The 27,916-nt window shown below is 37.4% G+C and overlaps 1 protein-coding gene across 7 annotated transcripts; it reads right to left on the bottom strand.

Annotated features, from left to right (window-relative positions):
* Window positions 1-27,793, bottom strand: CHPT1 (choline phosphotransferase 1). 7 transcript variants are annotated; one of them, XR_005058230.2, is made up of 9 exons: window positions 27,373-27,791; window positions 15,879-16,026; window positions 15,438-15,579; window positions 10,668-10,752; window positions 7,946-8,077; window positions 5,494-5,652; window positions 4,913-5,038; window positions 2,536-2,730; window positions 1-167 (listed from the first exon to the last, which is right to left on the bottom strand). XR_005058230.2 is itself a non-coding variant. In XM_037007131.2 (9 exons), exons 1-9 carry the CDS (start codon window positions 27,643-27,645, stop codon window positions 123-125), a joined length of 1,221 nt encoding a protein of 406 aa, XP_036863026.1. In that variant the 5' UTR covers window positions 27,646-27,790; the 3' UTR covers window positions 1-122. The 7 variants fall into 7 exon arrangements, 5 of the variants coding, with proteins under 5 accessions (XP_036863026.1, XP_036863030.1, XP_036863029.1 ...); XM_037007131.2 differs by having other exon boundaries at window positions 2,620-2,730; window positions 27,373-27,790; XM_037007135.2 differs by lacking the exon at window positions 5,494-5,652 and having other exon boundaries at window positions 2,620-2,730; window positions 27,373-27,793.
* Window positions 27,794-27,916: the final 123 nt, after the last annotated feature.

Raw genomic sequence — 27,916 nt, 5'->3', positions numbered from 1 at the left:
TTAATGTGAGCACTGAAATATTTTATTTGTTCAAATATGTATAACACTTATCTAAACAAATGTTTAATATCTCCTTTCACGCAACAGCAGCAGCAAGAGATGGCAAATGTTGGACAGTCTCTTCAGTCCATGTTATTCTGATGACTCTTTGAAGGAACAACTTGAACCTAAGTAATATGATAGAATTATAACATTAGCTAAGAGGCATTGAATCTTTAGAGTGATTTAAAATTCTAGTTTAAAGTATTACATCTTGTTAATCATTAGCTTATGTGTAAGACTCCTCGTTCTGTTACCCTCCAAATAAAATCTGAACAGTCATGTGAATAGCAGCAATTCCTAAATTATATGTACCACGCTATCAGCTCTTTAATTGCAGTAAGTGAAATTTTTTTCTTTAACATTTGTCAATTAACTTTCAGCATAAAGATTATTTAACTTCAGGTTTTGGCTGCAATGTATTTGTATCGGTCCCAAAAGGTAGAAAGCATAAGTACAGAGGTTATATTGTTCTTATATGGAAAAAAAAAATCTATACTCACTTATACAGCCAACTTGAATGAAAATAAGATTTCAAAAGAAAGTCTATTCACTTATAAAATTTATTAAAAGCAAGTTGTGTTCTAGAATAAATTAAACAGCTAAAAACCACTAAGACAAATGAAGAGGACATATAAATACCAGATTAAAAAAGATATGGCTTTATGAGCATGCCATTTACACAAGGACAACAAAATGCCACTAAATTGTGCTTGATCACAATTAAATGACATATGCTCTTAGTAAGGATTAAGAGCACATCATTAACATACTGAATTATTTATGATTTAAGTACTGAACATCTATAAAGTTAAACATGTAGATTTTTCAGTTTTAATATTCAGTAAATCTATGTTTTATTTTACATTTACTTCCCAACTTGAGCATTTAATTCTTATCCTTTTATAATGTACACTTTAAAACATAAAATATGAAACACTTGATTTAATAAATATTAAATTGTTTCAGCATTTCTTTGAACTAGGTCACTTAAATGTAGTATGTCTTGCTGAAATTGCTTTCACTGAATCATTCAAAATAAAAAATACGCCGGTTAGGAAGAGAGGAGTGATTTTCTCCTGTGTTTCTGTATTTTAAATTCTAATTTTTGCTTCTATAGCCCACCCTTCTCTTAGTTTTAACGTTTTCCAAACTTTTAAAACAAGCCCAGGCCAGTTCTCTCTATGATAAGTTACACAGGAAGAAATTAGTCCTCCATCGTTAATGAATATCTGCCATTAAGGGGACAGTTTACTTCCTAAATTTTTGCATTTTGTAAAGGATTCTCCTTTTAAGTTAAAGTATAGGTTGGAATATAAATCTTAAGTACTATTCACACTTCTAAGAAGGTCCTTATTTGAGATTACCAATAGCTACAGAGGCAAAATAAGTGCTCCAGAGTGTTTTCTGTATAATTAATGGACATAAGTATTTTTTTCCTTTTATGGAATATGAACTTTGACCATTTTTTCAGTGTGCCTTTTTCTTGCTTAAGGTATAGTACATGTTCATTACTCCTTTTTAAAATTATTTCATATGGCTTATGGTCTACAGAACTCTTGGATAAAAATAGGGTAAGATGGGAGTCTGAGGATTTGGAACACCTAGGATCCTTGTGATAGTTCTAGTCACAATGAGCAATATACTTTGAAGTGGGAGTGAAAAGAATCAGCGCAGAGTGCAAGTAGCAGTTGAATAACTGATGCTTATTTTTCCCCTTTTTTACCTCAAATGAGTCAATGTGTACTTGAAGTAACTGGCTGAAACTCTAAAGGGAAGATATTTTTGCCATGTTTTCATAAGTTACTACTTTTCTTACATGTCAAATGTGCTTTAGCTGCTGTTTTTATTTCATAAAAGGGAATACATGTCCACGTTTTTGTGACAATCAAATTTTAACTCGAAATACCAAGAAATAAGTTACCTTCACTGTAAAGATTTTGTTTTTCTGGACTGGTAAGACATACTCCTCCTACTAAATAGAAATTACAGCAAATTCTGGCAGCCCTTTTAAATTCTAGTTGGTATACTAAAGCAAGTATATCCTTTAAATGTCAGTAATTAATATACCTCTTGAAAAATGGCTAATAAAAATCTTACAACATCTGACTCAATAATTAACAGTATTACAATCCATGCAGTCTTATGAACACCTCAATTTTTGGCAATCAAAGTAAGCATCATCCTCAAGATGTATAAAGTCTAAGTCATGAATTTTTATGTAATCCTTTGGCAGTGAATACCCACCCAATTGTTTGATAAGGATTTTTGAGACAGAGATTGCTATTTATAACTATGTATTCATTTTTTTATCCTTAGAAAATTGGAATTTCTTTGGTTTTGTTTCTAATTAATTTATAGAGTGTATTTCTCCTATAATACCTGTGATCAAAAATGCTGATGTACAATGAAGGCTTCGTAACTGAAAAAGGCATAATGGAATCTATAGGACAATGTTTTATATTCAAATATAACCTTATTTAGTAGTATACTAGCCTCCTGTAATGGGAATTCCCTGACTCATAGGTTCCCCTAACTGCTTCTCTTTTCCTTGGGCTATTAGTCAATACGCTTGTGAACCTTTTCAGGCGCTTCATGACATGAAGTCTTGAAGATTTTGAGATGAAGGTGTCTTGAAATTTGCAGGCACAAAGTGCTAAAGTACATAATCATATCAAATGAAGAAATGACCTTTAGGAAGAAAAGAAACATAAAATGGATTATGGTCTATCTTTTCTGAAACCTTAGCCTAAAATTATTCTCCAAAAATACTACACTTAAGAGTGCTTTCATATATTTCGTATTTGGACCTCACTATAGTCTTCTGGAAACATGCAGAGTATTTCACAGTTACAGAAGCTGAGGCTCATAGTAAAAGGCCTAGACTAAAATACAAAAGCTGGAAAGCAACAACTCAAGTCTTCTGACTCCATGTTTTCGATTTTCTGCTGTGCAACAAAGTCACAAATTTTTTACTGAAAGAGGCTATCAGTCATTTTAATGAAGTCATTCCATCTTATGTATTTCTTAGTCCTTTGAGATTGATTCTAAGAAAAGTAAAGCCCTGGAAAAACACCACAGTTGAGGGTGGGCATATACAAAATTGTGTTGTATACCAAAGGAGGAGGGAACACATTGAAACCTTTCCAAGAGACTAGGGGCAAATGCTTCCTTTCAGAAAAAGGGGCCTCAGCTCTGACGGACAGGGAACGCTCCGCCACGGGGGAAAGCTCTATTTGAAAAGCTCCATGTGACCGTCTTCTCTCTGAAGCAAGAACCTTTTCCCTAAGGATGCCAAAAGCAACAAACATGTTTTGCTTGGCCCATATAGCATTTTTTTTGTTTTTAATCATGGTCCACAGTATTTTTTTAAAAAAACTGAATTTGACTTTTTCACCATATTCTCCACCACTTTTGTTTATTCCTCACCATTCTCTCCACCACTTGTGTTAACCAGAGGGACTCATGCATTACGAAATAGGTGCTTGAATTTTTAACATCTGACATTTTAATTATAATTCCATTTGGTGATACACAATGTAAATCCACTAAAAGAAACCCCACATTGAATTTACAGATTTTGAAGAATCACCCCCTAGCTCTAAAGTTTAGGTTGAAATTTGAATTTGAAACCATAAAAATATTTATAGTGGATACCAAATTAAAATTATTATGATTTTTTGGCACTGTTTAGAATATTGTCTGAAAAATTCCCAAGGATTGAGATTTGCATCTCGCCATCATTTGAAGAATGGGAGACTTCTGAATGGACCAAAAATGGATATTAAGTTACTAATTTACTCCAGAAAATGTGCCATAGTATAGAACCTAGTATAAAGGATCATCAGATGTACCCCTGTGGTCCATGCACAAAAGAGATATGATTGTTTTAATGCCTAAATCTAACAAACTGGGTGGGGTATTCAAGTTACCAAAGATTCACTGTGTTTCTTTTAGCACACTTTGAAATGTGTTTATATATCACTAACAATTTGGTGAAGGCCACTGAGCTTCAGAGGTAGTGGAAAATAAAGCGAAATTTTTAACAAGTACCAGTAATTGAAGACTGACCATAAAGACAACGTCTAAATAAAATAAAACATTTAATACTGCTTGCTTCCTTTACCCACAGTTGTGATTAAGGTGTTAGTAGCAATAATTTTCTTTTCTTCTGATGGCTGAAGCTTTTTTCTTAAGCACTATAATTCTATGCTTTATAAGCATCTTGAATAGGAAGTAATACATGTGTTAAATCCACATCACTTTCTTAAGTAGGATGTAATCACTGAGAATTTAACCTTTGCCTGATGTGAATCTCCATTATTAATATGAATTATGCACAATCCTCAGGGGCCATACAGATAAAGGTTTGCTTACTTGTAGCACAAAGTAGTTCCAGAATATTCTACTTGATGGTAGTCTGTTCTGGTTCACTTGTGCAGTATAAACTGACAGTTCTTGATGCAGAAGTGCCCACGTTTGCTAACACTAATCCCACCTAATTTACCTGTTACCTGCTATCACTTAGAATAATTCTAACAAGCCTGATAAAGTCAAAGTGAGACACTAATAAATATTTGTAGTCCTTTGGGCAGGCTTAAGTGATTTTTGACATCTTTGTACCTTTTTTGGGGGAAGATATTTTTAAGGTGCACAGTTGTGTTTTCAAGCATTTCAGTTGTGGGATGCCTGATTTCCAGATAGGTGGGCCATTTCTACACACAATAAAACCTAGAAAGAAGTAATCTAAAATATTCAGAAACATATACCGTGTGAATTGGATAGTGAGGCTGATACCTCACTGAAATGACTTTTAAACATAATGTTATCTGACATCTGTTGAAAATAAAAATGTTAGCAGAAAAGAACTTACCATCGCTATCCACAGAACAACATACTCGTCTATAAAATTATTAAAGTACTGGTCTAGAAATAAAAGACCTGGGCCAAAAAAGACAGTGTCTTGAAGATACAGTTCACTTTTGGTCATGTGAGCTATCTATAAAAAAGTAAACAAAATAGTTTCACTATTAAATTTTAGATGTTTTAACTTTTAGGTTTCAGGGCAGAATTAATTATAACTTTAATTTACTATTAAGACAAGGATACAATAAAGGAGAGCACTTAATCTCATATTTGATACAGGAACACTGAATCTAAAACTTACCAAATTCATGACTGGGTAGTTTATTTAAGTTTCTAATATTGAAATTCCCTGACATCAAAGTTATAATTTATAACTACAGCTAAACAAATAATTAAAAGAACTTAGTATATTATGGAGTCTGTCTCCTGAATATAACATTCTCATTCACAGTTTTACTTGGGCACAAGTAGCTAACTATGGTGATGTTAACACCACAAACACCCATCTACTCTATGAAATAGTTTCCAGCTTTGTGTTTAAGGACTGGGTGCATTATTTATATCATGAATCATAAAAGAATTGCTTACCACCAATTTTTGTGAGGTTTTAGCAAAGACGCATCCAAACATTAGGGTATAAAGACAAGGATGCTTTTCAAACACATTAGTTGCTGACTTTTTATAGATCATTATTGCCAGTATAATAATTATTCCTATGTGGAGTCCAGGTGACAAGACACTGGTACCCTAAAGGACAAAGCAGACAACTAACATCACATTATAACATCATATTTATTCCAATAGAAACATTTTCTGAGCATCTACTTTGTGCTAGTAACTAGAGCCCTAGAAGAGTATGAGGTAGTACATGGCCTAAAGGAGTACAGAGACCTTCACTGTGCTTTTCAATCTTCCACAGAACCTGAGGGTTGGTTATACGAAGGTGATACGGTGCCACAGATGTTTGATTCTAATTTTATCTACACACACATTTTCAACTAGTAACCACTAAAAAATAGCACTATGATTTATTCTATACCACTGTACTATGAAGGCCATCAACACTTGGAATTGCCAAGTTAACATATTTTTGTGCAGACACCACAATAAAGCTTAACCTGCCAATTTTACAAAATATCTTAATCATCGATTAGGAAGAGTTTAATTTTGCCCTGTTCTCTATACCAACACCTACTCACCTATTTTGCATTTAGGTTGCGAATGCTCTTATGTAACCTCATACAATCCAACCTGTTATTTTCATCTGTGTGGGTCAGGATTCCTTTACCACTGCTTTTCCTAGACAAAATACTGAAATAAACTTCATATTAAGCCTTACTAAATCTATAACCACCAACTTAAATGTGTTAATTAAAACAGCCTTATGTTTTTTAAGTTTACATGTCATAAATTAGTATTATAAATTATAATAATGATACTATAAAACTGTAAACAATATATTATGAGACTATATTGGACTAATAAAACAGTGATTTTGTCTCTATTATGGTTCTGTATGTTTTATTCAAGAAATGTACATCTAAAAAAGATGGAAAATCAGTACTTTAAGAATCTGAAATCAACCACTTCTGAACTATAGTGCTTGTTTTCATTTTTTTTCATTTTAGACATGCGAGATAATTTTTTTTCATTATAAAAATGTAATAACCCTTCATTTTTCACATATACCCCAATTAGTTGCATTCTTTGAAGACCACTTTTTAAATTGTCAAAACAATAATCTTAATTATTTTGAGGTAGTTATATTATTTCTTATAAAATATTCTCCAAAGTGGGTAATGATCCTCCCTAAATCCTATTTTCTTTTGCAGAACTCATGCTCCTGTCAGTGCTGTATTTTACCATCCAGAGTCAATCAACAAATATTCCTAAGTCCTCCTATGCAGAGTACTGTACTGAGGTCAGCTGAGAAAACATCTCAAAAGATAACAAATTATTCCAAATGTATCAGAATATATGTATCTGAGTTTTATACTTTGCTTTTGAATGATGTGTATAACATGCATTCATAAAGATTGATAATAATTACATGGATTCCTTTCAAAATGTCTTGAAAGCCAATTTAAAGTCAGTTAAGAGAATGAGACTTTGTTTTTTGCTAAAGATGTTATGTTTCATGTCTATCACTCTTATTTATTAGACCTGGCTCCAAATAACTATCCTTTTTTCAAAACCAAACCCACCCTTATGGGACTGAAATTCTGAACTATAGCAATCAAGGTAATGAAAGAGAAGAAGCTATAGTTGAAAGTGATTCTAAAAAGGTATTCTACCAATGTTTTGATAGGAGATAACATCACTGGAATAAAAACTTGTGTTTTTATTCTTATGTCCAACTACCTTGAAGATGACAATATATTTTTGAAAACTACATGTCATATTTATTTAAAAACTTGGCAGGATTTCTGATTCTTCCCTGCATAAAAGTACTGAAGAAGTTAAAAATGACTGTACAAAAGTATTATAGTATGAGAAAAGTGTAAAGATCACAAATAAAAGGTGTATGCACTAAGGTAAAGAATTAAGGTTAAACTTTTTACCTTTTAAAATATTAGAATAGTTTTAAGAAATATAGTTCAGTGAAATTTCAATAAAATCTACATGAGTGATAAATTGCTAGGGGATTTTCACTGTAGATGAAACCATGCGTTTGGTAGCTTTCCTGCCATCCCATTAGGAGCTCATTCCCTAGTCGTCCTCCTCCTCCCTTCTTGCACAAGTCCTAACACACAGGAAAACAAATGGCAACTCTTAACTGTGTTCAGTAATGACACAGTGGATGATTAAATGGACCGTCAGAAAGACTAGGCAGGGAAAAGCTGTTGGAAGAGAAAAAATGCTTTTGTAAACCAGTCTAAACTGTTTTTAAAATGTTTTGGTTATTATGTGCCTAGAAAGAATTCTTTAAGATATTTCATTCACTTCCCATTCTTGAACTTTGGCATATTTTTAGTATCTCTGTGGCTGATAACAAAATTTATAATAAAATTAATGCTAAATGATGAAATGAATGTCTTACTGCTATAGTGGATCCATTCTTGCCAACACCACCATGGAGGATAACATGAAAATAATTTGAACAGGCAAATATTGCTCCACCTACTACTCCAAGAACTGGAAAGATCTTCAGTTTTATTTCTAGAATGGGTATCTTTAGGGGTAGAGGAAAGAAACAAGTCATTAAGAAAATAGAATTTCTTTTCCTATTAAACAGTAAAGAAATAGTATGATATGGCCCTGTACAATGGGCTATCCTTTTTCTAATAATCAAACCTTAATTTCTGGAATGTAGCCTGAAGTGGTATCTTTTTTTAATGGTTTTATTTGTTAAGTGAAAAATGAACCCACCAAATTCAGCTAAGCCTGCTTACATAATTTTGATGAAATATGTAATCTCACAAGCCTTCATTTGACTTAAAAAAAACAGGAAAAAGAATAGTACAGTTGAATTTAGTACCTCTAGAAGGCAGCATCACAAGAAAGACACCACGATCTGCATCATGAATGTGACAAGCATCGTGACGTGAGTGCATGCAAAAACTTTGTGTAGTTAATATCCAGATAAATCTCTAGCAGTATATTTACCTGTTAGTCAACTGCCATTCAAGGAAACTTCCAAAGGCAGCAAAGGATTTAAAAGACAGTGACAATGAATTGCCAAAAGTTGTAGGCTAGTATGTTTTGAAAACAGAGTTTGAAATAGTATACCAAAATTTGAGGAAAGTGAAGATTAACAATTAAACTGAGAAAATCTGTATCTAAAGTATTCTTGTTGGTGAGAAGAAGGTGTGCTTTCTTCCTATGGTATTGCCAAAACATTGAATTAAATGATTTTAACATTAAATTCTTCCCCATTATAACTAAATCAGAATTCCAAATTTGAGACAACTACATCTGACTTAAGGGCCAGAGCTACCTAATTGCCTCTAGGTCCACATGCACCTCATGGGTACTAGCTGAGCAGCTACTACGAGAAATTCATCACATCCCTCTAGTATTGTTTAGAGGTTCACAGTAGCATATCCTTTATTCTTTTATTTATTCTTACATGCTGAGAAGGAATGTGACTATCTCAGGGAATATACTGTTGGTTATAAATAAGCCTGAGATCATTTACTTGAGCTACTTAACTGCTCAAGTCTATCTCTGAGCCCTAGTGATACTGAACTATAAATTACAATTCTGAAACTAAATTTTTAAAAAATAGACTTAATTTTTAGAGTGATTTTAGGTTCACAACAAAATTATACAGAAAAATACATGGAGTTTTCATATACTCTCTGCCCCTTCCTCAGAGATTGCCCCACTGTCAACATCCCCAGTCAGTGTGGTACATTTGTTATAATCCATGAACCTACACTGACACATCATTATTATCCAAAGTCCATAGTTTACATTAGGTTTCACTCTTGGTGTACTTCCTGTGAGTTTGGACAAATGCATCACGAGGCACATCTATCCTTACAGTAGCACACAGGACAGCTTCACGGCCCTGAAAATCCTTTGTGCTGTGTCTATCCCTTCTTCCCCGCAACCTCTAGCAAGACTGATCTTTTTGTCTCCGTTGTTTTGCCTTTTCCAGAATGTCATATAGTTGGAATCATACAATATGTAGTCTTTTCATACTGGCTTCTTTCACTAAGTAATATGAACTCAAGGTTTCTCCATGACTTTTCATGGCTTAATAGCTCTTTTTATTAACATTCAATAATCTTCTATTGACTGGATGTACCATAGTTTATCCATTCACCTACTGAAAGACATTTGGTTGCTTCCAGTTTTGGCAATTATGAATAAATATCCATGTTCAGGTTTTTGTGTGAACATAAATTTTTCAGTTTATTTGGGTAAATGCTAAGGATCCTAGGGTAAGAGTAGATTTAGTGTTGTATCTCTTACTATTTTTACTGGAGGTATATAGCTTAGTGATTAAATACAGAGTCTGAAATCAGTCTGCTTAATTGCTATGTCCAGTACTTCCTAGCTGTGTGTCCTTGGACAAATTACGTAATCATTCTTAAACTTACTTATTAACACAAACAGTGATAGTATCTATTTCACTGGGTTGTTCTGAGGGTCAAATGAAACAGTGATAGTAAAATGTTTAGGAAAATAGTAACTGTCGAAAAAATGTTACCTGTTGTGTATTGATATTATCATTATTATTATTATTAACTGTACAGGAATGAGGTTGTGAATCAGCCAGTGTTGTGGACTTAGGTAGCAGAGAAAGAAAACTTTACTTCATCAATTTTCCTCCAGTGAAAAGCATGAATTTATGACAGTGGCCTTCTGAGAGTCAACTTGTAGCAAAATACTGAGGGCACCACCAAGCAAAAAATAAACGCACTCCTTAACATGGAAAACTACACCTCACAGGAGATTATAAAAATGAAAATTAGCAACTTCTCTTTTCTGATATTGAGGGACAACTTTCAAACATAAACTATTTTACTGAATTTACTTTTCTTAAGATCTGTTTTATGAGATAAATATTGGCCTGGAAAAGGCAGTTCACCTGCTGTGTTTATTTTTGTATTTGGGATATGGGGTTGTTTTTGTTTTATGTGGTAATATATTCATGCATAGAGAAAAATACCATAATAAAGTATACACAAAAGTAAAATTATAAAATGAAGGAAGATGATTAAGAAATGGTCAGATGAAAATGAACAATGAATACCTTTTTCTAAATATTTAAAAAGTACTTAAATATATCAGTGTTAAGTACCCAGACTTACTGTGTAGTCCCACATTGTTGCTCCTCCGAATGTAGACAGCAGGAAGATGATGACTAAAGCTATCTGAATTTCAGTTACATCCACTCTAAAGAGGAAGGACAAAGACTAGAAAAGATGTCTGAAATGAAATTCCTGAATGTGAAGGTTAGTTAACCATATATTAAAAATCAAAGATGTAAAAATATTTATAGGCTTAGTTTATTTTTACCTTAACTTCCACCACTGAATTATCAATGGATTACAGTGTTCAATGAAAAAGGCTGCCAACAGCATGTGCTCACACAGGGAACAGTGTACACGTGTATAGTTAGTCATAGTCACTATAGTATTGTTGGTATGTACAGATGTTTTTCTTCTATCATGGTTAAATTTCTTTCAAAAAAGCCCACTAAACCAACCAAAATCGGTCTCCAATCTGCATCCCCTGAAGCTCTTGACTCCTCTCCTTTGCTTCATAAAGAGGTCAACTGAAAAGTAGTCCACATTTGTCATTTCCTCCCTTCTTCAGATTTGCGGCTTCATCCAGCGCAGTCTTGTTTTTGGCCCTATTCTACCAAAATTGTTTAACGTAAACAGTGACTTTCATTTTGTCTAATCCACAGGATATATTTCAGTTATTATCTTGCATAACTTCTGTGCAATATTTAAATCATTCTCTTTTTCGTAAAATGCTTTGTTATGTTTTATTTATTCCATGCTCTCTCCTGATTCTCCTACCTTGCTGGAAGCTCTTCTTAGCCTCCTTCCTTGACCGCTTCTTTCTCCACCTTTTAAATGATGGTTCTCAGAACTCCATGTTTTCTCCTTTTAGAGTCTCTGAACAATTTTATCTGTACTCATCTAAATGCTTATGACCTCTAAATCCATATTTTCAAATCCATATCTTTTTTTTCCTGAGCTCCAGATTTTTGTGTCTCTCTATACCTCCTTTCCATCTCCACTTGGATACCCCAGAGTCTTTTTTTTTTCCTCACAGTAGTGATTTTATTAAATTAGTTGCTTTATAAAATGTTGCAGATGTCATAATTGTTAACATAACAATTTACCAAACTGTATTAACTGGCGCTGTTTGCTGAGCATGTTTTATAAAGGGAAGGAAATGCGAAAACTCATTAAAGTTGTTCCCTCCCAGCCAGGAGAACAATGCCCCAGAGTCTTTAGATGCTAGGGGAATACTTATTACTGCTCTGAGAATGTAAGAAATGTAGCCATGAGATGATAACATAAAGCCAGATATGGAAGAAGAGACTCCTTGACTGAGTCATTTTGGTGGCAGTCAGGAGGAAAATGTGAACTGATGTTAATCCACAAATAAAAGGAAAATGTGAGTAACGATATCAGTATTCGTAAGATCAGCGGCAGGCAAACCAAGGCCTTCAGGATGCAAGGAGAAACAGCTGAGCTGAAAAAGGTAAATGTAATAGTATAATATATGATACTTTATGGAGAAAAAGAGGGAAAGGGACTAACATTTACTGAGCATCTATTATGAGTCTTATGAGCTATAATTATTCCTGTTTTTTAGAGGGGGAAATTGAAGTGACCTTCCCATGCCTGTAAGGGAACAGCTGCATAGTGCTATAGGAAAATGACTTCAGAGCCAACATTCTTCCACTACACTTACGTCTCATCATCAGAGTTTTATACTCTTGAATTACATTATGTTATTCATAATTTTCCCGGGGTCTGACTCATGATGAGAAGTAACCAGGAAAGGCGGTGCAGAACAAACTTTCAGTGAACTAAGTGATACATACGGGGATTGGAACATTGATACATCCGGGGGCTAGGAATCCTTGGTTTCACATATGCATCATTATACCACTGATTTTAAATTAAACTCAAAGGTTCTTTCTCCCTCTCTACCTTTTAATGATAAATAAATGACAATTCTTGTATCTGGGAAAAAGAAAGCTGTAAGGATACGATAAAAAGGGTGAAATCCTTAAATATTTGAACTATGAAGAGACAGGTGAAACTTGAAATGTATATTAGACAAACAAAGGAATATTTTGTATAACATTTTACAGACTTAGAGAACTTATTAATGGGTCCAAGTTTTAAAAAACTGGATCTAAAAAAGACTTTAAAGATGTAACAAAGATGGATACTGGGGATATGGTGCAGGTATATCTTTATTTCCCAAACTGTTACCGTGGAGGACAATTACAACAGTGCTATTCAAAGTGTGGTCTTGGGTTTGCTACCAACCTGCACTGAGATAAGTATAGAAATTAGGATTTAAGCATTTAGAAACTTCTATAATAATTTGACAGAGTAGTTTTCTTTCTGTTGAGTCAAATGAAATATTGGGGACTGTGTTTTGTAAGTCTGTTTTTTTTTAATTGTTTAAATTGCATATTATTAATCCATGATGAATGGTGGCAAAGTAGAAAGTAGTCCTTTCCCACAAATATTCTGAGAAGTGGAACTAACACCATATGGAAATCCCCATGCATTTGAAAGGAGAGAAAATTAACACAAAGTGTGAATATTCATATGTAAACAACAAAATGCCACATAATCTAAATTAACACTGGATTTAGTTTCAGTTTTAAGATTAAGCCTGAAGCATTGTTTGCTCCATTGAATAGTACAAGACCCCTGCTACATAGGAGCAAATGTGCTATAAATAAGATATACCTTGTCTCACACGGCAAGCGTTAATACAGGGACAGATTTTAACTATAATCCAATAAATTATTCCACTAACTTTGCTAAGGAAAATACTAATGTGTCACTGATTAACTGAAAAAAACCTTAACAATTGAAAATTCTAGTTAAAAAGTTATTAATTTTTGTGGGTTCAATGATCTAAATCAAGGTGACAAATTCATGTTTGTATTGAAATCTACTATTTTCAAGACATAAAACATGTAACAAAATAGTCACAAGTAAAACAGTGTATCTATTTCTGTTCTATGAAACAGTATAGGACAGTATTTTTTTATATTCATAATAAAAGTAGAGTGGTATTTAAATAGTCACTCTCTTCCTTTCCCTCTTCACACAATTAGGAGAGTCAGGTGGCCATGGGCCCTGAGCCCTGCTGTGCATTCTTGCTGGGTGTGCCAAGAATGCAAGATCCTGAGCACACTTTACCAGGCCATTTCTCAGGGCTGTGGATGCAGTGAGCACCCTTGAAGGATGAGGTTTGGACCCCCCACAGAGAGCAGGCTTGCTCCTATTCACTGGAAAAGCAAAGGATTCTTCAGTGTTCTGTCCCGTGACACAGGCAGGCACCTGGTCCCATCGGCATGGCCCATGGGACTCGGGGGTGGGGGCATGTGAACCTGGCAGCAACGGGAACCTCAGGCCCCTGCTCTTGCCCTGAGTAATAAAGTTGTCCTCTGCCTCTAACACACATGTTCTGTGTCTTCTGCCAGCATCCCTGAAACATGAACAGGCTTGTTTCGTAGCTTGTAATAGGGTAAAACCCCAGATTCTTCACAGTTTCTCGACACAGGCATTTATTGCTGTCTAGTGAATTATATGTGGTATTTCCTCGTTTAGCTCACTTTATCGTCTGTCTCCCATATTAGGATGTAAACCCCAAGGGGGGCAGGGGTTTCTGTCTGTTTCATTTACTCTTATTATCTTAGCATCTAGAATAGGGCCTGGTATATATCTTGGATGCTCAGTAAATACATATATAAATATTGTAAAAATATGTATTGAAATTGTTTAAATATTATATCACTATTCAAAAAATCATTCAAATTATGTTGACCTTCCATTCTCAAATTGATTTTAACTAAATTTCTTTTGTGTGCTTATTTCCTTATTAAATCTGATAAATACTTAAGACATCTTATTTTCTTTTAGTTACTTTTCAATGTCACTCATGAGAAAGTAAACATACAAAAGAAACTGAATTAAAAGAAAAAGAGCATAGTCTGGTAGTGTTAAATTATTACTGAGTACTTCTGTCTACCAAATTCCATACTAAGTCCTTTAGATAAATTGTCATTTAATCTTGACAATAACCCGTTAACACAATTACAGCCATTTTGCAAATGAAGAAACTGAGGGAAATGAGGTTAAATAATTTATTTCTGATCAGATAACGTGTATGTTAGGGCCAAAATTGGATTCTACCCAGTCTGGTTCCCCAGCAGGTGCTTTTAAACTAGCATACTTAAAGCAGAATCAATATTGTCTAATAAATAATTTAAAGGGCTTTGAAAATTAGAAAAAAACTAAGTAGCAAAAAGTAGTAATATTTAGTAAACAACCTTACGCACTTTTCCCCCCAGTGAAACAAAGTCTCATTTGGCATGTTTTTTATTCAGTCTTTTAAAAGGAGGGAAACCACATAAGACAGCCTTAAATGAAGCCAAGATTCTCACGATTACCTGTTGTTGGTGACTAATGTAAGGGGTTCCCCTTTTGAGGCACATGAATTTTTACCAAAAAGGACATTTAGATTCCATAGCTCATAATTTTATGAATGTGGTTTACTTAAGAACTGAATATTCTTTTCCTTTATTTTTCAGGTTTCTTATTTTTCTCTTACTCTTGTCTAATGTAAGCTTGGGTTAGTAAATTAGTAAGGCGGAGAATGCGAGAAAAAAAAATGCTCAAATAGGTAACTGACATAGAGAATACCTAAAAGACTTAAGGTGTGGCACTTATGCATGCTTTAATAAGTCCAAAGATATTTAAATTCCTGACTGAAGCTTTGTGTCCCTTACTGTGGATAAACGAAGTATAACAGGATTGTGAAAACCAATTATACTTAAAAACGTACAACTTGAAACACATACTTACTTTCCAAACCTCAACACGCCTGACACGTAGGTCTGCCAATGAGCACAGTAAAACATGAACATTCCAACAAAGGAGCAGAAAAACAGCCAGTCAGGATGAGTTCCTAGGCGGATCGCAATGGAAGCCCCAGTGGCCATAAATACTGAAAGAAACAAATTTAAGAACCATTAGGAATTAAAAGTAATGAAATAAGTGCCATGTACTGTTCAGAAAGAAGTTTTATATATAGAAATACATAATCTTGGCATCAAAATAGGGTTCACTATACAAAATTAATTCTTGAACATGCTTTTAAAATATACTGTGCAAACCTGCTCCGAAATGCGCACCCATACAAAAAACTGACCATCCAAACAGGTCGGTTCACTTTGATTTCTAAGCCATTATTAAAAAAACAACAACAAACAACTCAACTGTAGGACAAAACCTCCACTAATTTACCTGTGGAAAGAGAGTCACAACCATGGTCAAAAAGCTCCCCTAAAGGAGAACAGGAATTTGTTCTTCTGGCTTGTTTCCCATCAATAGCATCCAGTGACTGGTAGATAAAGAGTCCCAGGGCGCAGAAAAGGTATGTCCAGTATGGTGCCTAAAAATAAACAAACAATAAATATTATTAAGTGACAATAAGCTTCCTCGTTTGAAAATAGTTCAATCGATGCCAATTGACACATTTTCTTGTGTTCTCACTTTCTGTCACCTCAGGGTGTTGTAAAGACCATTTTTAACCCTCCTACAGATGAGAATTAAATTGAGAACTGAAGTGATTTCCTCTAAGCCCTCTGGATAGAGGGTCCCAGAAGTCCACACTGTGAGAAGCACAAAAGTTAATTAAGCAAGGATGAAAAGCTGGGTTTTGATACCTAGTTCACAGTTCTTTTAATAATACTATTTTAAAAATATAACATAAACTTTTAATATTAATTTAATATAATACTTTTTATATATGACACTTACTCAGTAAGTCTTTGCTATGAAAAAAGATCTTCAACACCAACCACAGATCCCTGCTTCCATTCAAGATGGGGTGCCCAGGGACTGGATTTACTCTCCCACCTTATGCAACTAGAAAAGCAATAAAATAAGTGAAATGGCAGTTTTCAGCCACTGCAGGCAGTTCTGCACTGTGATCTCTGACACCAGGGAAGCAAACGAGGCGAGCCTATGACTGCTCTACTCAATGCCCGTGGGCAGTTTGCAGACGCCAGTACAGGAGTACCGGGGAACCTGAGCAAGGCCCAGCAATCTTGCTGTGCTGCAGAGAAATGAGAAGTTCAGGAAAGTTAAGGCACCTAGAGTTTGTGGAGCAAAGCAGCAATGAAGAGAGGGGAACACACTGTAGAGAGCTACAGAAGGGTACCTTGAGTCTTTGGCTGAGAAGTGACCTGTTCCTGAATGAGACAAACCAAGGTCAAGGTAAGAACTGCCCCAAGAACAAGGCACACGATTCTTGAAGCCCATAAAAACCTGTGAACTGTTCACATTCTTCACAGGCAGAGCAGAAAGACTTTGTAATCCTTAGGCCATGAGGTAGGGGTTTTAGAAGTGTATTGCCTTAGCAGTGTGGGTCAATTAGCCACAGACAGAAGGCTTCCCTGGACAGTCCTAAGGGATGTAAAATCCAGTCTCAAAAGGATCTGACTGATTCCAGGTAACTTAACTATAGCCAAAACAAAATACAACATCTTAAAGGAATACAGAAAGAAAAAAAATCTAGTACTCAAAAATATAACACTCACAATGTTTGGCATCCAATTAAAAATTACCAGTAATGCAGAGAAGCAGGAGAACGAGATTCCCCAGCTAGAAGTAAAATCAATCAGTGGAATCACATTCAGGAATGACAGATACTGGACTTCGCAGATGAGGATATTGAAAGTATAAACAAGCCTTCCATGTTCAAGAAAGTGGCAGAAAACATGAGAGACTCAGAAATGAAAACCTCCAGAAATGAAAAATACAGGATTTGAAATGTAAATATACTCTATAAGATTAGCAGAATATCAGACAGTGCAGACAGAGGTCAATGAACTTGCAGACTATCAACGGACTCTATCCAAAATGATGTGCAGAAAGAAAAAAGACTAAAAATGATTGAGCTGGGCATCCATGACCTGTGGGACAACAGAAGCAGTCAGACATATATGTAATTGGAAAGTAATGTAAAGTATAAGAAGAAACAATGACTGAAGACTTCCCAATTCGATGAAATCTATAAATGCACACATCCAAGAATCTCAACAAAGCCCAAGCAGAATAAATATTTTTAAAAACGCACCAGGGCACATCATATGAAATTGCTTCTGTTCCAGTGATACACAGAAAATCCTAAGAGAAGCCAAAGGGAAAAAGACACATTACATACATAATGTCTTCTACTTAGAAGAAAAGGAGTATAAATTAGAAATAATTTAAGAATAGAGGCAACCTGAGTTATCAACATGCATATTAAAATGTCACATTCAGTTCTGATTTGCATACTTTTAAAGGCTTATCTGGAAACTATGAAACGATTTAAGAGAGGGCTAAAAAACAGAGAAGTGAGACATCATTATGACAGTACAAAAGTGAAAACAACAAAACTAAACATCTAGAATCTTTTGAAAGAATCCCAAAGTGCTTTGCAGATAACAACTCTGGTAATTAGCTATTTTCAAACCAGCAAATTCTTACCCATTTTCCTGGAATGGAAAGTTATATGGTTTAGTTTTAATAACCAAAGGAGAGCAAAGTTACATTTCAAATGTATGTAAAAATTGGAAATTGAAGTTATTAAAATTCTGGAATGACATTAAAAAAATCACTGTTCTTCTTATCGTCTAGTTTCCATCAAATACTTTTCGCCTAAGTGACAGACTTCTGAAAGTCAGTCATCTACCAGACGGGATTTCATTGTCCTTTCTATGCACAGAACTTTGTTATACCGAAAATTTGGAGCTTTTCAAGAAGCATCCCAAAGGTCCACATTAAAAGCCTAATTCTGACGTCTGATATGGGAGACTGGCTGTGGTAAAGGTCAAGGCATTCATGGAAATCCAAACTGAAATAAATTCAGTTACTCCTGTATACCACAGTTGGGGATGAACTCTGCCCTTCACTTGGAAAAAGAGAATGAAGGCTGATTCATTAGTTTAAAACTACTGCATTAGGATACTAGAGAAGGTAGAGACTTAGAGCTTAAAAAGGTAAAGAGAGGAAGGGGGAATTTAAACAGAGAAGGAGAGAAGTCATCTAGGCAGAAACAAAGGTAGAGACCAGAAAATGAAAGGTTTAGTACAAGTCAGTGACTAGATGTTGCTGGAACAGAAGATCCATAGGTACAACGATAAGATTGGAAAGGAAATAACATTATCTTATAAAGCACAGCAAAGGGCATTTTTTTGTTTAATGCAGCAATCCACAGGGACAGGGCAGTTACTATAATGTTCTTTTTATTAGAGATGAAAAGTGAAACTTAGGGAGGGATCACAAAATCCCATCCAGAGAAGCAGCCAGACTGGATCCAGGAATCAAACCTGGCTCTGCTGACCTGCCCTGAGATAGGGCATCTCTCAGGCCCCAGGCTGCACAGACCAGATGGAGTGTCTCAGCTGGATTCTTGCTTTATAGACTACGCATTCCTTCAAACTTGCGGAGAAGCACTTTTTGTCCGGTGCAGGAGATGGCTGTGTGCCATGTGAGCTTCCTATGTGCCATGTGAGCTTCCTATCTTTGAAATGTTGACAGTCACACTGGCCCACCAGCACCTTTCACACCTTTTCCAATCTTCCCAAGGCCATAGGTGCCTGAACTGTCTTTTCTTTACCCTGCTGTCATCACCTGCATTCTGGCCTGAGAGCTATTAAATAGTCTGCAAGTTTTCAATTTCTTTTCTAATCTGTTGTCTCTGCAAAACAGGCTCCGTGTGGGAGATCCACTTGCCAGGAACAGCAGGACCCTTCCTTCCTGCAGGGAGTCTTCTCAAAACGGTGTAATTACAGAAGAGACTGCAGGTTGTAGCAGAATCTACAGAGCCACCCCAACTTAATTCTAGCTTTCATGTAAACTTATTTTCAAAAATTTTAAATGTAAGCATGGAAAAATCAGGCTTGGAATAGGAACTTCAAACTTATAACAATATAGTAGGACACTTCTATAGAAGGAAGCTTTTCCAAAAAGTAGATCTTCTCCAGGTAATATAAGCTCCCTAACATTTAAAGTTTTTAATTATATAATTTTCATAGTATCTATTATATCCTTTAAAATCAGAATTTAAAAAATATTATCATACAAATACTTCCAGGTGAAACATGAAGATCTACATCATTCTTTTAAATGAAGAACATAGTATTATAGTATTCAACTATGTGGCTATTATCACAATTTAAGCAATAACTTTATTAATGATGAATCTTATAGGAGTTCATGAAAGATTGTTTTCCTAGAAAGCAAAATAATCACTGACAATCAATCATAACCCCTAGTCATTAAAAAAATCATTAATAAATTTAATTACTTTTCAGTTACATCACTGAAAAGGAACTGTATAAAAGTATTTGGTAAATTTTATTTTTCCTAGTTACTTGAATTACAGGATGCTATTATTCGTTATAGAATTAGAGTAATTAGAGATCTGAACCAAACTAAATGGCAACTGTTCTTGTTAAAAACAACCGATCAGAGAGAACACATGTGGACCAGCTATTTATCCTGGGTATCATACCTCTTTTCGTACATGTGTTTGAATGAGTACATGCATCAGGAAAAGGAAAAAGATACTTAGAAAGGGATCAATGAGCACATCTCTGCTCACCGGACAAACTGTTCTTACAGCTCGGATTTTAAAATACAGGATTTGCTCTAACAGGTTCTTAGGTTTCTGTAGATGAAAATCCTAGAAGAGATGGTCTCCAAGGCCCTATCTTTTGTATTAGAATAAAATCCTCTCAAAGGTATGAATCATGTTGTCTGTTGTTAAATTCCACTGTATACACCATAGGAGCTAAAAAACTAGATTAAAACCAACCAATGACCTAAGTGTTTCCTACCAGCTAATAGAATATCTGGTAACCTATCTGTTAAAATGATTTCCAAAGGGAAGAACACATGCTCTGTCTGGGCTTTTCTTGGAGAAAGGTTAAGAATGTGGACCCTCAGCCCTGCCTGCCCCCAGACCCTTGCTTTGCATTAACAGCCAAGTGAACTGGATGCATTACTTAACTGCTTGGCACTTCAGTCTCCCTCTTTGAAAAATGATAATAATTACTATGCCTGTCACATTGTGAGAACTAAGTGAATTATTACATATAAAGTGCTTAGAAAAGTGCCTGGCGTACAGAAGGAGCTCAGTAAATTTTAATTATTATTACTGATGCTACAGAAGATAATTTTCTGTGATTCACGGGTAGACTTTTCATTGTAATATTTGTCTTTATTTTAATGTACTTTGGAAAAAGTTAATAAAAACATAGCTAGCAAGCTATCAAATCTATCATGTTATAGCTACTAAGGCTTAGAATGAGTCTGTCTTTAGAAAGGAGCCCATTTAAAGTTGATGTGAAGAAAAATAGTAAATAAAAATGGTATAGGTAATACACATAAGCAAAAAAACTTTAGGAAATACTGGAACTATACAATGTGTACCTCTATGAATATTTATACTTAAAAAATACCTCTTTGCTTTAAACTGCTTTGGTACATCGATGCAGATACAAAAGGTATTACATAACCAGTAACAATTATGTCAGCTGGTCACAAGGAGATCTCAGTTAAGCAACAACTGATTTCTCTCTCCATTAAAATAGAAGCTGCATTTATAAGAGGTAAGAAGAAAGAAAATTAGAAGACAGATCATACCTATGTGACAAAAATGTAACGCTGTGACTCGATCTATATTGTCAGAACTCAACGAAGAATTAGAAGTACAAGTTGCAGCGCTCCAAAATCGTGTGACTATAGACTATCTACTGTCAAAAGAACATATGGGATGTGAACAGTTCCCAGGAATGTGTTGTTTTAATTTGTCTGATTTTTCTCAAACTATTCAACTTCAGTTGGACAATATCCATCATATTATTGATAAGTTTTCACAAATGCCTAGGGTACATAACTGGTTTTCTTGGTTTCACTGGATATGGCTGGTAATTGTAGGTGTGCTTTTGTTATGTATCTGTATTCCTATTGTTAATGTGTGTACGCAATTTAATTAGTAGTTTGTTAAAACCTATACATGCTTATGTTACTCTACAAGAAGTTATGTCAAAGAAATAATCAATCTTCCCATGTTTTCTTCTGTCTGCTACTTCTATAGCTTTTCTTCTTCCTTCCTAATTACAGCCCTTTAGTGGAATTCGTGCCTCATATCGAAAATTACTGAGTATCATAATTCTTCCAAGTGGTAAAGATACCTCAAGACCATTGCTGGGCATAGAAGCCACAGGGCATAAATCTGCAAAGAAGTAAAAAGCTAATCTTTTCAAACAATATGGCTTCTCTCTCACTTACCAACTTTACATTTCCCTGTATGAGTCCCCTATACAGAATTTTATTGTTGTTAACAACCATTTGATCAATAAATATGAGAGATTCCCTCTCAAAAAAAAAAAAAAATTCCAACAGTATGGGGTTGGGGGGAATTCCAAGTGGGTGGACACATCCACATACCAGGAGGGTGGTGCACCCCAATTCTACTGGGACAGAAACTCCTGCCCTTGGACCCTCCCAGAGCTTGGCCTATGTATCTCTTCATCTGGCTATTCATCTGTATGCTTTATCATATTCTTTAATAAACTGGTAAACATAAGTAAAAAAAAAAAATGTAACGCTGGTGTAGTGTTGAAAGGTGGACTTGGTGATTCTCATGATTTTTAAAAGAACTTCCATGGAGTTTCTAATAGACTTCTCTGACACTTGTTCTAACCTGTACTGCGCGCCTGCTGTAAGGCTAACAGCACTTATTTACAGAGGAAGGGCTCCCATCTGAGGCCTGGAAGGCTCCACAAGTGGTTGGTGGTCAGGAAGAGTAAGATCTTTCCCAGTCAGGTCAATCAGGAAGGGCCCAAAGGTCTGGTTTTAACTGGGACCTTTGGCCTTGGCTCTGCTTAGGAGGACAAGCATTAGAGACGAGCACACCCATTTCAGGATGAGCAGGTAACCAGCAGGCCGAAGGACCCAAGGCAGCGCCCACAGTTGCAGTTCAGCCAGCACTGCAGGGCCAGAGGGGCTTTCTCAGGACATTAGAAATCTGTCCTTTGAATGGTAGCTTTCTTACTTTTCATATTTTGTGTGAATCATCCTTTTTTTTTTTTAACCTGCTTTGGTACTCACTAGAGCTCTCACTGAGAAGGCCAGTGTCCCACCGGGCAAAGGGGAACGGGAAAGGAGTGGTGTGCAGAGAGCTCGGGGCCAGGGTTCCCGTTCACACCAGCTGTACTGGATGCTCTAACATCTGCTCTGTTCTTTAATTTCACAAAATCCAAGTGGTCGCAGCCTTTATGCCTGGGTCAGACACTCCAGGACTGGGGTTTAAAGCTCAGCTCTTTCTCTGCACCTCAGTGCCATGTTTTATCCACATTTGAACCAGAAGGCTAAGAGAAGGACAGCTCGTTCCTTGGGAACCAAGGGCAGGCAAGCCACGACTCATAGGGCCAAGTCCCAGAGCAAAGCTACTGCGGCAGGACCTGCAGAGGCTCCTTCTGAACAGGGCTGGGACTAGGGGGGCGTGGCCGTGGCTCAGACCACAGGAGGCATTTACTCTCAGGGTCCTGCATGTGCCTCCTTTAACTCTGAGGCCTGAGTGCCTGCTTGCCTCACTTTAGTCCCTACTCTGCTTCTAGAACTTTCACCCCCTTAAAGTTTGAAGTTTGGAGTTTATATTCCCCCTTTGGAGTTTATATTCTGACTTCCTCACAGAAACCTGATTTTTGGTCCAACATTCTAAACAAAAGCAATGTATCATTCCATGCCCTTTGACCTGGCCCTCTGCTAGGCACCTGTCTGCTATAAACATACTCTTAACAGAGACACTGACATGGATTCATATACCAAGGTCAAGAGTCCTGACTTAAGACTTGAGGTACTGAGAGGGTTTAAAAAAAAAAAAAGGGAGATAGGTGATAAAAAAAAAAAGAAATATTCTGGATTTGAAAGAAACCAAGCCTATAAACAAAATCTGAGTAGGAATCTAAAGATTGCCTTTTATTATTCCCCCAACAAATAATTCTTTATAGTGCAAAGGCAACTATAATCTGAATTATTTAGACAGGGAATACACCATTTCCTAGACAGGGAATAAACCATTTCTGACTTCCTCACAGAAACCTGATTTTTGGTTCAACATTCTAAACAAAAGCAATGTATCATTTAATGCCCTTTGACCTGGCCCTCTGCTAGGCACCTATCTGCTATAACCATACTCTTAACAGAGACACTGACATGGATTCATATACCAAGGTTAAGAGGGCAGAGCAAAAACATTTACTCAAATAACCTAAACGAGAACACAGCCACAGTTTATAGCAGTCAAAAGCAAGAGTGTGAGTGTTTTGTGGTAGAGAACGCTACTGGGCTGATGCCTGAAGAACTGGATTCAAATCACTGAGTTTTCTCACAAACACATGTAGACATTGCATTAAATAAGCCCTAAGGTCCCTCAGACCACAGGGGTTTGTGATTCTATTTTAGGATTAGGCAGCCAAGGAATGAGGGCCAAGAACTGCAAAGAGATTAACATTCAGAGAACTGCTTCCTCAAGGTGAGGAGAGGGCAGTTCAGTTCACGGTTTGTCTGTTGGCCCTAACTCTTGGTTACTCTTAGTAAACTTACCCAGGCCAAACACTGCTAAGTACTTAATCTAAGATCAGCTAAGACTGAGTAAGGTGGAAAAACATCGTCTCCCAATATTTCATTTAATTTCATTATTGCAGTCAACAATTTAGCAAATATTGCTAAGTATCTGCTTTGTGCAAGGCGCTGTGCTGTGGAGAATGTGTAAGTGGGCAATCACTGTTTTGAACTTAAAATTTGGTGGGTTGTTCTGCTCAATAAGGATGCACGTAACCAAAAGAAGATGGAGAAGTTCCACAGGACAGCTACAAAGTCCTGCAGAGGCCACGTAGCTTTCCCTTCAGTTTCCTCATCTATAAAACGGAGATAACAACAGTTCCTTTTTGCTAAGTTGTTGAGAGAATTAAATAAGATAATAGACAAAAGCAGCTTAAAATAATGCCTGGTACCCAGTGAATACCCATTAAATGTTAGTTATTTTTGTTATTATTATTGGAGTTAAGGGGATTCAGTGGTTGATTTAACTCTGGAGAAAGAAGAAAAATTTCCTAAGAAGGTAGTGTTAGAACTGGGTATTGAAAGATGGAAGTGGGACAGGATAAAGGAAGTTGGAGAAAAGAGAAGGACAAGGAGACAATTCCTTGCTATGGTAAGTAGTTTGATTTGGCTGGAGTGGAAATTTCCCTAACAGAAATGGTGGTATGAAATGCAGTTTAGAGCACCATTGGAAGAACTTAATATAAATCATTTAATTTTTCTATTAATATTCCTTCATCCCCAGTCATGTCCTAGAAATTAAGACAGTAGTTAAAAATAGATCAAATGTTATTATTAATATAGATACATAGTCAGCATTACATATAGGTAATCTTACGTGGGTAGGATTACATCCTACATGGGTAGATAAACTCAAGCATCTAAATCCAAAAACCTTGTTTCTTTTCTTGACCCTTTCTGGAAGCTATCTGTGAAGTCTGAAAAAGCACTATGGATTCTTAAGTCCAAGTATCAGGAAACAAGTTCCAAGCCATGTTAAAGTCACTTAACCCTCCAGGCCTCAATTTCCTTTTAATAAAAATATATACTATTATTATTTCAGGATGGGTGGATAGAAGAAATACTGAAATGGTGGAAAAGGCCAGTCTAGGAAGGGAAAAAATTTGCCATCCTCCAAGGGCTAATGTAAGACACAAATGCAAGAATGGATGCGAAAGCACTTTACACACCTGATAAAAATTATATAAAACACAAGGCATTTTTCCTATATATCCCACAGAGAAAGGCAGACACACCAGATGAGAAGGTGGTAGTACATGGTAAAAAACAATGAGCTTTGGAGTCAGACTGATATAAATCTGAATCCTGCCTGGTCGTGTCATTTACTAGCTCTGTGACCCCAAAGCAAAATAGCCTGAACTGCTTTTGCTTCTTTATACTATTGCTTGGATTTTATCAAACAGGCAGTGTGAATCCTGTAATGGCATTTCCCCTCACTGCTTCTGTGACTTAGAGGCATGTGCAGAATCTAATGACAAAACATTTCAGAAATTTCTCAGTTTTCATCATATTATTTTAACCCTTACTCCCCTATTTTGGACCATTCTGATTTTTTCACTTTTTTTTTTTTTGAAAAGTGCCTCAGATTCCACCCCCTCCTTTTTAAAATGAGGCTGAGCCTACAAATTAATTAATCACAATTTATGTCTTCCATTGGGCCCCCCCCTTGGCATTTTTAATGTGATATTTTAATGTGTTGAGTAACTTTTTAATTTTACTCAACAAATTACAATTTTCTACATTTATCTGCATGAAATATATCATTTAATCCTCACTGCATCCTTGTGAAATTGATCTGACAGGTGTTCATTCTTGTGAAATTTTCTGTTTCATAGGTAGGAAGCATACTGCCAGCTCTCTCCGTGGTGTGGCGGAGCTGTTTTATAACCTAAGCCTTCCACTTCTAAATCCAGGGCTTCTTTCATGTCAGCCCACGGCCTTCTGGGAAATTCTGCAAATAGCCTGCTGAAGCCCCAAACTAAAGCAACTTACTTTTTCAAACAGTATGAACATGAATAACAATGGGAAAATCCGCCAAGAACTTATATGTGATAAACATAACCATCAATTGACAAGATGTGTTTTCAATGCAGGTTCCCTGAAATGTTTTTAAAAATAGATGCATATATGGAGGGTATGAAATATTTCCACTGTATTCCTGGCTTTCCAACCTCAAGTCGCTTTAGTTCTCCATAGACCTACACTCAAATATGATTATAAAGGAGGGCAGACACAAGAAAGCATCATCACAGAGTGTGCAACGTAAGACTGGGCTCATGTCCTCTAAGAAATTGTAGATGGGAGGGAACCTCCTATGCTTCCTATGCGGCCCACGCTCAGCCCAAGAGCTGCTTCTGATTAACAGTCGTCCGATAACGTCCACATTATTTACGCTTACTTCTGGCACAGGTCAAATACTCATTACTAGTAAAACCTGTTGGCTTTTATGATCCCTGGGTGGAGATAATGATTACCACCTTGCTAACACTTTAGTTGGTTTTTTATGAAAAAGTCAAACAAGGAGGAAGTCACCTCTTAAAAGTGACTTATCTTTGACAAGCAGTACCAGTAATTTCAGGATCACTAGCACAACCTTTGAGAAACAGACGATTATAAATAAAGTGTCCGAAGGGCACCTCGGGCTTGGCTAACTCGACCACGAAAGCCCTGGTGCCAGGCAGGAGATGGGGGTGTTCAGTCCCCAGTGTGCTAAGTAACCGAGGCTGAGCCGTCCCGCAGCTTGGCGCTGGATGGGGTGGGGGGTCTCGGGCTCGAAGTGTTCCAGACAGCCCCTCCGCCGCCCGGGGGGTGGCCGGGGTGGAGATGAGACTCGGGCAGTGACCTTGACAGCCCCTCCGCCGCCCGGGGATGGCCCAAGATGGACACGGGACAGGGGTAGAGGCGCGACAGAGGGGTCTCAGGGGCAGTGGCCGTATTCGGCCCCTCCTGGCCTGGGACGTCAGCCTCGCGGGGGTCCCCGGTTCTCCGGGCGCCCCCCCGCCGCGGGAGCGCGGCGCACCGGGGGGCAGAGCCCGGGCGGGGGATGCAGGCTCCCGGGACAGCAGTTGGGAGTCCCTCCGCCGCCGCCGAGGCGCGGGCCTCGGGCGCTCCCTACCTCCTCGGTGGCCGTGGGGCAGTAGGAGATGAGCACGAGGGTGGTGAGCAGGTTGACGGCGAGGCCCAGGAGGGTGATGGAGTTGGGGGCCATCCACAGCGGGACCCACTGGAGCAGCCAGGTCCAGCAGAGCTGCAGCGGCGGCTCGAGCAGCGAGACGCCCGCGGCGCTGTAGCGATGCTCCTCCAGCCGCCGCAGCTGCGCCGCGCTCAGCGGCTCCGCCAGCGCCTTCAGCCAGCGCGGCGTCGGCCTGGCCCCGGCGCCCGCAGCCATGGCCGCCTGCGGTCCCCGCGGCGGCGAGGGAGCGCCTCCCGCGCCGGGCGCCAGGGCGCGGAGAGGCGGATGGAGGGGCTCGCGGGCCCGGGCCTGCGCCGGCCGTGGGAAACTCGCCGGGCCGGCCCGCTGGGAATGACGTCGAGGGCAGGCCGGCCGCCCCGTGTCCCGGGCCTCCGCCCACCGAGCGGCGGGGCCGTGGGTACGGTCGCGGGGGAGGGGGCGGGGCCGCTGGGAGGGGCCGGGGGCGGGGTTAGGGCGAGCCGGCGAG

The sequence above is a fragment of the Manis javanica genome, chromosome 10 (genome assembly GCF_040802235.1).
Source record: "Manis javanica isolate MJ-LG chromosome 10, MJ_LKY, whole genome shotgun sequence".
NCBI classification, from domain to species: domain Eukaryota; kingdom Metazoa; phylum Chordata; class Mammalia; order Pholidota; family Manidae; genus Manis; species Manis javanica.
Note: the sequence above shows the minus strand (reverse complement) of the source record. Positions and strands in the feature narration are given on the sequence as shown.